Below are 13,673 nucleotides of genomic sequence, written 5' to 3' on the forward strand. Positions count from 1 at the left end.
ATCTATTGTTTATTTCTGGATGAATTTATTTTTAATAATGAAATATTTACTTGTTCATGTTATAATATGCATTATAACTAAGTTTTAAAAATATATGAATTATTAATTGTATTTTATGAAAATTTTGATGTACTATTCAAATTTAGGTATTATTTTATCAAGTTATTATAAAACTTAACCCAGTTTTTGACGAGTATTAATAATATAGTCTAATATAAAAACTTAACATTTTAATATTTATATACAGTAAAAATGGTAACAAAATTTGTGTACAGTATAATATTGAAACAATATTTGTACATGGTAAGTACATAGCAAGTATAAAATGGCACAACTTAAATATTATATAGTGGCATGTTGTCGAGTCAAACTGCGTCTCTTCAACCATGGTAACGAATATTATTGGAAAGCCAATCCTGTTTGATCATATCAGATGCTTTTTCGGCAATCATTATTGTCGGCGCGTTCGTATTACCGCTGACGATCGTAGGCATTATCGACGCATCTACCACCCGCAAACCTTGTATGCCATACACACGAAGTCTTTGGTCTACTACTGCAGTTGGATCACTAGGTGGTCCCATCTTACAAGTGCCCACTGGGTGATAAATGGTCATACTAAAGTGGCGAATGGAACATTCCCAATATTGATCGGAACCGAACTCGAACCGCGCACATCCTGGTATGGGCGTCCGATGGAGTCGCGAACGATACTGTCTGAAAGCTTTTCCCTGACCAATCTGTGTGTAAAATAAATCATCAAATAAAAAATTAATTATCGGTTACCCAGTAAGAATTGGATGATACATATTATATTATTTTTGATAGATTAAGTAAAACACTAACTTTTACTGCCAATTTGACGCCCTCCACCAGAGTCGCTATGTCTAGAGGGTCGTCAAAGTAATTGGCATCTATATAAGGATAAGCCATCGGATCTCTAGATCTAAGTCTAATACTTCCTCGAGATCTTGGTCTGAGTAAAAGGGGCATAATGGTCCATGCATCGTTGTTGGCTATTGGACGAAAAACTTTGTCGTATATGTAATCTTGAACGCCCAGGATTTTTCGTACTTTGATGCCGTCGTCTGAAGATATACTAGCTGGTGCCATATGAAATTGAATGTCTGGGTATTCTGTATTGTTAGCATAAATTGTAGGGATGAATCCGAGTCCTTCAACTCCACCGAGCGTAGTCATCGGTCCATTCTCTCGAGTTAAATATTCCATAGTAACAGGAACTGGCTAAACATTGTATTTAGTATTAATTTTTTGTTATTGTTTAAGTACCAATACTTAAAAAAAATATAATTTATTAAGTCGGTATTATAAAAAAATAATATACGATATGAAATAATTAAATAGAACTTTTTTATTCTTTTATATTTATTATTAATTTTTTATATTTAATGTTCTTTATGGTATAGGATACATTTTTTCTTTTTTTCTTTTATGAACATTTATATAATATACCTAATTTATTGGCACTGATTATAAATATTATATTGTTGTATTTTTAATGAATGAAAAATACATTACAAAATTTGATCTTTAAGATGTAATGCTTATATAACATCGATAATAAAAAAAGATACTTCGGTTCCAATTTAAAAATATTATTCAACATTTTTGTGTTCAAAGTATGTTATTAAAATAGTAAATAATAATAATATTGAGAAACTGCAGAATTTTTTTTTAAACCGGTTGTAAATATACTTTAAATGGTAAAAAATAAAAAATAAATAACGGTGGTTGGTCCATAGACTGGGAAAATAGTTAGAAAAATAACAAAAAAATAATATTATAGTATAGATTTATATTTATTTTTTAAATAAAAATAATGGATAATTTTAAGATTGCAAACTTTTTTAGTTTGCATAATTCGAGAGGATTTTAGTTACCACATGAACACATAATATCAATTATTCTAATAAGTATATTATATAACATCATGCTTGTAAATCGATAATATATGTATAAAAATAATGATTTAGAATGAGATTAAATCGAATACATAAAAAGTTAAATAACTAAAAAAAATTAAGAAAAAAAACTTTTCTCTCGAGTCTCGGCAATTAACGTTGATATCAAAGCGAACGAAACCGTTGAGAGTATATGATAATTATTCTATTACAAATATTCTATATTGTATCCAAGTAACTCATGGTTGTAGATAATGCTGATTAGATAATATCATAGGTGACCTTTAAGCATGGATCGTGAATGAAATTTTACTAGGTGTACATATTATAATAGTAATAGTTCATAAAAAACGCGTGAGTACAGGAAGTTTGCTACGTACCCTCAATCGATTTTGTACTATGGCCACGGGCTTGTCCACGATGAAGGTCAATCCGAACATTCCTACGTGATCCTGTAAGTTGTCACCGACCCGCAGGTCCTGCAGCACGGGAATGCCTAGTCGTTGCAAGTGTTCACCGGGTCCGATCCCGGAAAGCATCAGCAATTGCGGGCTGCCGATGCTACCCGCCGATAAGATTACTTCCCGTTTTGCATGCACTAAATGCACCCGACCATCCCGCAACATTTGTACGCCTGTCACGCGCTTTGTGGCTGGATTGATGATGATCTTAGTCACATGAGCTTGCATGGCTACGTGCAAATTGGGCCTGAGCCTAGCCGGCCTGAGAAAAGCTTTGGCGGTGCTGCACCGAGTACCTCTCCGGATCGTTCCCTGTATAGGAAAGAAAATAATGATATCTAAGTAAATATGAAAGCTAATTTATTTTTAGTTTTATAATATATTTTTTTAGGCTTTTAAAATGTCAATGTACTTTTATGATTTTATCAATTTTTATTCAGTATACCTATTTAAATTTGCTAAATGTGTGTTGGTCGTTGAAAAATCAAAATGGTCAATATTTTAATTTAAATATTTACGGTTAAATTAATATTGTTAACTTTGTAAGTACCGTAAATAAGTGTTTAAAAGTAATGTTATTTATTAGTTACCTGTGCCACCATAAACCCGGTTTGATATTTGCCGTTGATGTCTCTGTTCGGGAAACCCGTCACTTCTTGGCCGGCTTCAACAAACGATAACACTAATGGGCTTTTCCAAGGTGCCTCTTGCACAGTCAGTAAACCACCCGCTCGGTGATATGGCGATCCAGGTCTGGCCAAGTATGGATTACGGTTATCCTCCGATTTAGTGAAGTATTGTAGTATTTCACTGTAGCCCCAACCTTCGTTGCCCAAGTCACGCCACCCATCATAATCATACCGGTTGCCTCTGACATATAACATATAATTCAGCACGCTCGACCCACCCAATACTTTACCACGGGGCCAGTTGCATCGGCCATTTTTTAAGCCCAAACATGCCTTCCCTAGAAAACAGATTAACAAGCTAATTTTAATAAAATATTCTTGTATTATATTGCTATTAGATCATAGTTCTTGCTGAAGAGTACTGAACAAAACATTAAATGTAAATCAGTTTCATGTATTTACATTTTACAAATGCTCTTATCGATTCCAAATATGTTAGTTTTTGTCGTTGTAAAATAAGTTCTTCAATCTTTGCCTAATCGTAACATAATTAGTACACACTCAATTATTTTACACCTACTTTAGTGTATATATTTTTATCTTATCAAATTGAATTCGTGAAAATTATTTGTTAAATGAAAATATTGTTATATTACTATATGGATCATTGAGACTTACCCGTTGGTTCGGTCTTATACTGCCAGTCTAGACGAGATAATTGAAGGTAGGCCGCCAAAGAGGGGACGTCGGACAATTCGTTTTCATCTGGACCGGCTTCTAATAGTAATACACTCCAATGTCCGATCTGATGATTAATGTGGGATTCACAAACACAAATTAATGTTTGAAATAAAACTAAATTGTTATAGTGATTTAAATGTATAGTATACCTCCGACAGCCTACTGGCAACGACAGCTCCTGCTGATCCACCGCCAATCACGATGAAGTCGTATTCCAGCCTGAGTGTTTTCTGGTTGAACGGTCGTGACTCGGGATCATAAATGTCATACCGGTAGTAGGCCATAGCGGCTATCAAGACCGGTATCATCCATACGCTGGTCCCAACAATAGTCAGGCCAGCCTTTAAAGCTGATCCGGCCGCAATTAAGGCGAATATCATATCCGTTACGTTTGGTCACAGTAGTGCCATTACTTGCAGATATGGGTTCTATAACCAATTATTTCAATGTTATTGTCAAACCGTAATCGAAGTAAAGTTTTTCCGATTTAGACCTTACATTTTTAAGTAACAAATTAAAATAGACAGACATGTTACCACCGGTATTAAAAGTATAAGTGCTTTTAGTTTTAGCTGTTCTAATTATTTTTTTCAAAGTTTAAAATAACTTACTGTTTATATTTCAAAAATTGAGATCAAATGCGTTATACGAATGAAAATGTAAAAATAAAACACTCAATTATTATAGTTTATAATAAACCTATATTGACATTTTACTATTATCATTAATATTTTATCTTTTGTTCGAGAAAAAACGTTGTAACAGTAACATTTAAATACATTTATAAAATTGTTATATCATCTTTTGTAAAATTGTTTAGAATATCAGTATGGTTTTTTAAAAAAATAATATATTCTTTTTTATTTATATTATTATTAAAAATTGTAGGAAAAAAAAACAAAGATTTATAAAATATGATCACAAATCAAACAGTTTGCTATGTACTTGAAGTACCTACTTCCTATAACATAATATATAATATTATGCAATAATATTCACTGTTTTACCAATCGGTCGTATTATTGTAATATTTATACCATTTAAACAATTGTTACTGTCGCATAAAAATGCAATACCTAAATTTTGGATTGTTGTCGTCGTAAAAGTAGCAGTAAACGAATCCCTGGCGTGTCCGTCGATACACATTGTCCACACTGACCTAATGTACGTGTTTTTCTGCAGCGATTTGCCTTTACATAATGTCCAAACCTCCCTTCGGCACCTGCAAAAATCACACGGATATTAGACCTACATTGTTTCGACGGTTTTCGTAATACGCCACATTATTCGGTTATTAGTCGTAGTCGTCGTCGACCGTTTACTACCTGTATAATGTGCTTAATACGATTTTTTGAAATTGCGTCACATACGAATGACAATTGGAACGATAACGTTGTAATTTGATTCTATCGAGGTCACCTGGTTTTACAATATACATATATGTATCTATATATATTTAATGCACGTGCAAGTTTTTTCGAGGGGGAAACAAAATATATAATATAATAATGATGTAATCCAAGGATACACTTTCACCTGACCGGCAATCCGACTGACCCCTACAGGCGATATACTCGCGTATAGGTAACCAGTCTCATCGTCTGCCCACCGGCCACCGTTTGTTGTGTGTCCAATTATTACATAACTATATTTATTATTATTGGCTATTCTCTCAAATCGTATGTTTACAATCGAGAGTAAGTTTCCTGTTTTACGAAAGTCACACGTCATCGCTTCCTTCGTCGTCGGCACGGTGTTAAAGTTCACGACCATCACGAAATACCGTGTGTGTAATATATACATATAATGATCATAGAGTATGCTCTATGATAATGATATTAATAGTAATAGTAATATATTTTTGTTTCAAATGAATCGTGAGTGAGATTCATTGGTCGTGAATAGTTCGCGCGGAAATACAGAATCCGTCTTATGATAGCCGTAAATATGTAAATACAATAGCGATATAATACTATTATGCGCTGCTAAATCTATAATTGAACTGGACAGTGCAGTTTAGTGTGTGAAGTGCGGCATGTTGAGAGTTTGTGACGATAATGCATTAGATTTGCATAAATTATAATAATATATCAGTGAAAACATTAAGTTCACTTATTATATGATTTGTTCCTCCTACGAGTGACATTTCGATATTATGTTTAGGTATCGAGTTGTAAGCATTATGTAAATTGGAAAAAAAAACACTGGCCATAATAATGATGCGGCAAATTCATTATTACGAAATCAAGAGTCTATAGACACTTCAGACACTTGTATTCTCTGTGTACTTGGTTGCCCAGTGAAACTGTTTACATAAAAAAAAAAAAAAAATACAATAGGCAATAAGCGAAGCGGTATCTTCCAATAGTATATTCTTATTAAATATAAACGCATAATCAAGAACCTAAACAAATTCTTAATAATTCGTAACTAAAAGTCTTCTTTTCATTCTTAATTCTTCAGATATTTGTTGGATACAAGTTAGAGGTTGGCCGTACTATATTTATGAAAAAATCAAAAGAAATAACAAAAAAAACTTTCTAGATTTTTCTAAATTATGGTGTAATTAAAAAAAATAAGTTTTACAACTAAAAAGTTCAGAAACTGTACTTTAGTCTTTATTCATTAAGAATCTTTTGTACACTGTTTTAACGAACGAATTGTTTTAAAAATCAATTGTATTTGGAGTATACGAATATACTACTGCTCAAATTATTGTATGAAAAGATTTGAATGCATATCAAAAGAATAATTTGTTTTGCATAACATAGAGTTAAATATTTGAATTATTAAAACAAAAAATTATAGTAAAATTAAAATGTTGCTTGAATAATTACTTTTAAGTATAAGTTAAAATAAAATGAGATATAATACATATGTATATATATTTTAAAACTTATTAAATCAAAGATTAAGTAAGCTATCAATTAAACGGAGACTAGAATTTTTTTATTTTATTTATAATTCATATTTTGAGGGAAGAAAAGATTTATTTTACAGCTTAAAAGTTCTCCAAAACTGTTAATCTATGTCGCAGTTTAACACGTCATTAAAAATTTCATATAAATAATTGTGGTTTTTAAGAATATTTTGTGATCAAAAATAAAACGAGGAAAAAACTGAAAAAAGTATTGAAAATACTATCTCCATATACATTTTTAATCAGTTTTTGATTACTCTAGATTTATTCATATTTGTTTTTTGAGTACCATAATTTATTATTATTTTTTGAACATAATGAAACCCAAAATTCCTCACAAAAAAATTTATTTTTATTTTTATGATTTTGTATTATAACATAATATATTATAATGAATCGTCATCATAGATCATTATAGAAAAAGACAGAATTGTACCTATATCAAAACAGTGAAAGAATCTAAACCAGTCATGAATTAATTTAAAATGTATAGGTACCTACTTATTTAAGTTGAATAAAAAATTCATGAAATGTTTTATTCTATACTTACATGTACTCGTGAAATTTGGATTACAGAAGAAATATTATTAGAAAATACATTCTATATGGAAGACACATTTTGAAATTTTTTATTTATTGCATTGTGATGTGCTATAGGACCAACCCATTTCTTTTCAGTGAATAATTGTTAAGAAGTTAACGATTTTTATATGTGAACGAACATCGAAAATAATAATAAATGTATTATTATATTATGTTCTTATACAAACATAGAAATTAAAAGGTAACACTACCTATAACAGTTTTTATTTTTATCCAAGGTGGTTCTAATTTTCACATCTACGTGCAGAATTTACGGTAATCAATTAAATTCTAAACATGTATTTTATTTTACTCATTAGACATTTTGTGTATTGATTACTAATTATAATTTACAAACATAAATTATATCGTATGAATACATTTTTAATTCTTTATCAAATATTATGTAAGTCTTGCTATAGTTTCAAGACAAATGGAAGGCATTATAAAAAAATAAAACTTTTAATAAATTTAAAAAAATGTAACAAATGCTTACTTTGCCGGTAAAAAAATAAAGTGGTAATACATTTTCCTGAAATATATTGCATAATGCCCTATAAACATTCTATAACGCTAAAGTGAATAGAAACCTTTAATTAAAAATGTTAATTTTTCAAAGCGAAAGAAAAATAAGATAATTTGTAAAAAATAATAATAGTAATAGAATTAAATAATGGTTGGTATAAAGTGAAATGGAAATAAAATAATATAAATATAGTAATCTAAATTATTCTATTATGGTTTACGAGCAAAATGTTATACGTAATACAATTGTATAATTGTGTATAAAAATGTTACCATTATATCATATCTATGTAGGTACCGTACCTACCTATATACGGTTATAGATATGTAAGAACTATCGTTTAATAACAATAATAATTTAATAATGGTAATCTTTTATACCGAATGTATTCAAGCTCACGCAATTGATAATGAAGGGGACAGTAAGAATTGCGGCTGATTAAAAAAAAATCATCTCGCAAACAGAAAAAAGGTAGAGGTCAGTAGTACCGTCCTACTTCTAAGTGTAGCAAATTCCATAATATGTTCACTACCCAATATATTATTGGGTGAATAGGTGCCTGTAACGTTGGGATTAAGCATTTGCATTTTCAAAAACTAAAAGGAAAAAAAATGTTTCAACTCATCAATATTATACAATATATATGTATTTGTAGTATCTATGCATATATGTATGTATTTTTGTATTATATGACACTATATTATTGTGGTGGATTCTTATAGAACTTTTTTTACATCGATGATTTAAATAAGTTCCACGCCATCTATATATTCACGTATAAATAGAGGTTGAGATGTCTGCTCTTAGCAGTGCTAGTCACTATGTAGTATATCTAGAAGTAATATAGTGCTAAAATAAACCATATTCCATAGTCCTGTTGAAGTTTTCCGTCTTCGTAGTAGTCTTCATAATATTAATATGTTCGTTTAAGTAAAAATATTAATTTAAAACATTTTAATTATTATAACATTACAAAATCATTAAGTAATGTTAACACTAGTGAATATATGACAACGAATTTTCAAACAAAAATTCAAAATCTAGACCATAATAAATTTAAAAAAATGTTATCCCAGCATCTCCTACATAATATCAGTCCCTCGGGATTGCATGCCGACGACTAACCTAACCGGTATTAACATGGTGTATAATTTGGACGATTATCATCAGAGCTTACTAAAAACACGAGAAGTTAGTACAACAGCAAATAGCCGTCAAAGGTTACAAATTTCGTTATAAATCATAATGATAATATTTACCCACCGAGCGAGAATAGCAATATCACGGAGCGTGTGTTTTAATCGTCGTCCGCCGACTACTGCGAGGGACGTAGACACTCGGAACTGGAAAACGATGCGAATCGAACTGCAGGAACACTATATTGAACTCGACGGCGAATTTATCAAACGGTGTATAATATGGAAAAAATTTGCGAGATTTAAAAAAACGGCGGTCGGGTAACCGCGGCGGCGCGCACAACGACGACTATTACACTGCGCGGACGTCGCGGTTGTTGTACGGAAACGTGTAGCGGCGGACGTTGACGTGCGTCTCGAAGCGCGGCGGACAAACGTACTTAAGTGCATCGCTAAACGACCGTAGCCGCTCGGCAGAGTAGACCGCAAACGCTTTCCCTTTCTCCGGTGCTGCATCAGGTGTCCGCCAGCAACACCACCGCCGACGTCGTTGCACGCGGTCTGTTGCGCAGAATCCACGCGCGGTACCGATCATAATCATAATATTATGATTAAAACGCAAACGCGACAGTTTTTTGAAAATCGCCAAGCCGATTTCCGGGGATGAGGTTAAATTTTTAAAATTAACGTTGGAATTTTCAAAAAGGTAAACGAGTTCGCATTTAACCCCTGAACTCGCTCCCGTCAACGTAGTTGCTAAATATTTCATATTTCTTTTATCTCGGTTAACATCATTACATAATGTCAATACGTTAAACGTTCAACGCCCTATGCGTTTCGTGTACCTAAGTTGTGAGAAAACGCGTTTACCTCTTTGTATTTATGCGACGTAGTGTTTATACCTATATAAGCATAGTATCAGGAACCGGAGTCTTATAGATGAGATGCTACGACATGTATATATATATATGAACTACAGATTTGGTTACAATACGAGTATAGGTTTTGTATATTATATTGTATATTACCGCATCGTTTAATCGAGTTCCCGCTTACCTATTAATAAGATATTTTGTCGATACTATGAAAAAAAACCAACTGAGCGATACGTCTCACATTCGGTGTCGATGATATTTTCGTCGAATATTTAATTTAAAATGACCGATGTTTAAACGAAAATAAATCAAAGTGCAAATCAAACATAGGACATGCCATAAAATGAATAATAACTATGCAATATTGTCTGTCATGCAGCCTTATTGTTATTGTATCCGTCAGTTTTTTTTAGAATCGATTAGATGCAATATTTAATCGAATGCAATATCTATTAACCATATATTATATTATTTATACAGTAATTATTTTTTAGCGAGAGCAGTTTCAACCGAGCCCCGCACAGAGTTGAGTGGGCGAATAAAACACTGTCATATATTATGATAATTGCACCTCTCGTTTAATGCGAATAACGTGTATAACTCGGAGTAATAGATACTTTATTACTATTATAAAGCTTTTGAGGGAAAACGTTTCGATTAAAGCGAAAAATAACAACGTTTTACTAGAATCAGTTATATTGGTGTACGGAGAAAGATAAATTAGTGTTGGTCGTAAATATTACCAAAGGACTTTTGAACGTGAAATTTGCGATCCACATCACTGGTGTTATGTAGGCACCAGTTATGATATAATACGTCATGGAGTGTGTATAGAGACACATATAATTCTGAGCACGTGGCCGTCCAGAAATTAAAAAAATAAATCTACTTAGATGCATTACACGCTGTTACGCGTACAGCTTCCGTTTGTTACACACAAATATTATAACTCGTTGTTGTTGTTGTTGTTGTTGTTTTCATCGCAGTCTCCTGATCGCCTCTGCACATATTATCGCACAAGTTCGCGTTTGCCAGATCACATCCCCCCCGGGCTAGTTGTCGTCGGGGCGCCGCCGTATACTTGCAGTCGTCGCGTGTCAAACCCGACTGCGAACCCCGCGGCGATCGTGACGATAATAATGATAGTACTTACACACATGTCATATTATTATCCGTATGGTATATATTATAACCACGCAGAAACCGTTCGAATCTTTCGCGTTTTATTTTCAGTATATAATTTCATTCGAACGTCCACGTCGCTGTGACGTCATAATATGATAAAATAGTCGTGATAAAGTAACCTCCCCCCCAAGATGTATCCGACCACGTGGCATTCGTCCACCGAGAAAGCCTATTATTTATCTGTATACTACACAAAAATATATATGTAGGCGCCCCACTATGTAATTATATGCGCGCTTGTATGATACGAAATTTGTAAGTCGTATGCAGCAACTTTGTGTTGTAAAGATTTTGACAATTCGAGATTATTAATTTTTTTAAATCATATTTTAGAAGACTTGAAAATAAAAACTACAATTATTTTACAAAATAGTTGTATTAAGTTGATACAAATTTTAAAATGATTAAATTTAACTAGAATAAAAAGAACGTACCTACCTATAATTTAGAAAAAAATTTTTTCGGAAATTATGTTTAGTGAAAAAAAAACATTTATTTTATTAAGTTAAATACACTCGATTTTTAATTATGGATAGTAAATAATACATCATATTTTGCAATGATAACCATTAAATTGTGTTAAATTTTCGGGTTGTGTAAATTTAAATTTTTTAAAATTTTAGGTTTATTTATTTTATAAAAATATAATTAGATTTAAATATTTGATATATGATAATATGATATTATTTCTATTCAACGATAAAATCGAAAAAAAAATGTGTTTTAACACTATATTTACTTGGGTTTTTTTTATATTTAATAAAATATTAATATTATGTAAAATGCACTTATTGCAAATTTATACTACCTTGGTAATTATAAATTAATTTTTATATAATATATTCTTTAAAGGGAGGGTGATATAATAAAATAAAATTGTTTGTCAAATTACATACATTTTAATCTTTGAACTAATTGTATACTAAATATATTTACATGGTATATAATACCAATTATACTTACGTATCACCTGTGTGAATTTCGAGCACACAAAAACCTGCTTAAACAGTTATTATACATTACAATATTATTACGTTTATTTTTTAAAAATAAGATTTTCTTTTTTTCACACAACGTTGTAATAATATTCACATAGAATTATTAAATGTACTTTATATTATAGTGTATTATATTATTTACTATATGTTAGTATGGTAACTTGTACCCAGTGTATTATTAATATACACTCTTTCTCTCTTTTGAACCTTTCGAAATCTTGGTTTAATATTAATATGGATAAATTATCATAATTTTTTATTATTTTATTTTTTTTTTTTTTGAATATATCAGCTATATGATTGACAGATGACTATATTACTTATCAGCGTACATCAAATTATTAACATATTTTGATTATTTTTATTAGATAATTCAATACATTTAGTTAATTAAATTTATAAAAGGTTCAATTACTTTGTACAGAATTTCAGGTATATAGAACTGCTTTCTGGCCTCAGTAAGATTTGGACAGCGGACGATGATCTCATGATTGAGCTTGTCTGTCAACTTTACGTTAAATTATAGGCATATTAGAGGTTCCGTCTTATCCATCAGATAACTATGATAGCATATTATTATTATATACACGAATGAGTTATTATATTATAATTACGGTTTAATAATTAAGATATATAATAGTTTTGAACGTAGCCGTTTTCAGCGTACCACCACTTTAGTACAATCGGTGTGAGAATGTATGTTCATTTAATTTTTGTAATTGGTTACAAACTTCAAATAAAAACTGATTAAGACTGCACTATTACACTCGTCTATTTATGTGTTATACGACGGTATTGAGCTCTATCGTACATCACGGATGAAGAAACAATCATAATAATATAGCGATGTAATTATTATTCTCAAGTAGATATTCTGACAATGTTAGTATATATCCGTAAACCATTTAGAATGTACCAACGGTTTGTAAAAATCAATTACTTTTTTAATGTCGTGTCTCGTATTACATACGTTTTAATCTTTAGGTATTTTAGATATTTTTATTTTTCTGTCGATTCATTAAAACACTTCTTAAACCGTCTCTATAATAATAGGCTGTCAAACAACTGTTGGTTGAAATAAAAAATTCAATATACATACTACATTATATAATATTTTTTAAATCGACTTACAATATTCATATGTAACTATAATTTTTATTATTACTATAAGAATATCTATGTATGTTTTTTTTCCTGAACAATTTTAAATTTATTATAATATGTATAAAATATTAATAAATTTGTTATATTCAATTAAATCGTATAATATTATAAGAGAAAATTAGACAGTAAAAAAGATTTCATTTGGACGACGGGCGTACGTTATATATAATATTATAACGTACGTTATTATTATCCAAGTCATAACCATAGTCCATATTATGCATAGATATACAACGTATACCTGCTTATATCATAAAACTATTAGAGCGTCGAAATGAACGCATCATGTGCTGTACAATTGTTCAATCTTCATTATATTATTTATAGGGAAATGAATGTCTTAAAAGACAAAGTCATAACAGCATTAATATGTTGCAGTGTAGATGCAAATCGTAAATGATTAAATGATTTACGTTTGATAATTAGATAATAAAGTTTAAGCTTTTTTTACACTTTATTCTGTTATATCTTATTATTACATATTTTATTAATCTAAATTTAAAAATAATAAACTATACTTCAGATATTTAATAA

The 13,673-nt window shown here is 30.6% G+C and overlaps 1 protein-coding gene across 2 annotated transcripts; it reads right to left on the reverse strand.

Annotated features, from left to right (window-relative positions):
• Nucleotides 1-215: 215 nt before the first annotated feature.
• Nucleotides 216-9,364, reverse strand: LOC114131958 (glucose dehydrogenase [FAD, quinone]-like). 2 transcript variants are annotated; one of them, XM_027997316.2, is made up of 8 exons: nucleotides 9,045-9,364; nucleotides 4,830-4,975; nucleotides 3,903-4,181; nucleotides 3,691-3,817; nucleotides 2,974-3,350; nucleotides 2,303-2,695; nucleotides 847-1,245; nucleotides 216-740 (listed from the first exon to the last, which is right to left on the reverse strand). In XM_027997316.2, exons 3-8 carry the CDS (start codon nucleotides 4,131-4,133, stop codon nucleotides 381-383), a joined length of 1,887 nt encoding a protein of 628 aa, XP_027853117.1. In that variant the 5' UTR covers nucleotides 4,134-4,181; nucleotides 4,830-4,975; nucleotides 9,045-9,364; the 3' UTR covers nucleotides 216-380. The 2 variants fall into 2 exon arrangements, with proteins under 2 accessions (XP_027853117.1, XP_027853125.1); XM_027997324.2 differs by having other exon boundaries at nucleotides 9,041-9,364.
• Nucleotides 9,365-13,673: the final 4,309 nt, after the last annotated feature.

Source organism: Aphis gossypii, chromosome 1 (genome assembly GCF_020184175.1).
Source record: "Aphis gossypii isolate Hap1 chromosome 1, ASM2018417v2, whole genome shotgun sequence".
NCBI classification, from domain to species: domain Eukaryota; kingdom Metazoa; phylum Arthropoda; class Insecta; order Hemiptera; family Aphididae; genus Aphis; species Aphis gossypii.

What these genes read in the sequence shown, in the direction of transcription:
- LOC114131958 (XM_027997316.2), bottom strand. Translation starts at nt 4,133, where the DNA reads ATGATATTCGCCTTAATTGCGGCCGGATCAGCTTTAAAGGCTGGCCTG. An exon ending in TAGTACAAAATCGATTGAGG is followed by an intron (nt 1,246 to 2,302) that starts GTACGTAGCAAA and finishes TACAATGTTTAG; the next exon opens with CCAGTTCCTGTTACTATGGA. An exon ending in GCGTCAAATTGGCAGTAAAA is followed by an intron (nt 741 to 846) that starts GTTAGTGTTTTA and finishes TTTTACACACAG; the next exon opens with ATTGGTCAGGGAAAAGCTTT.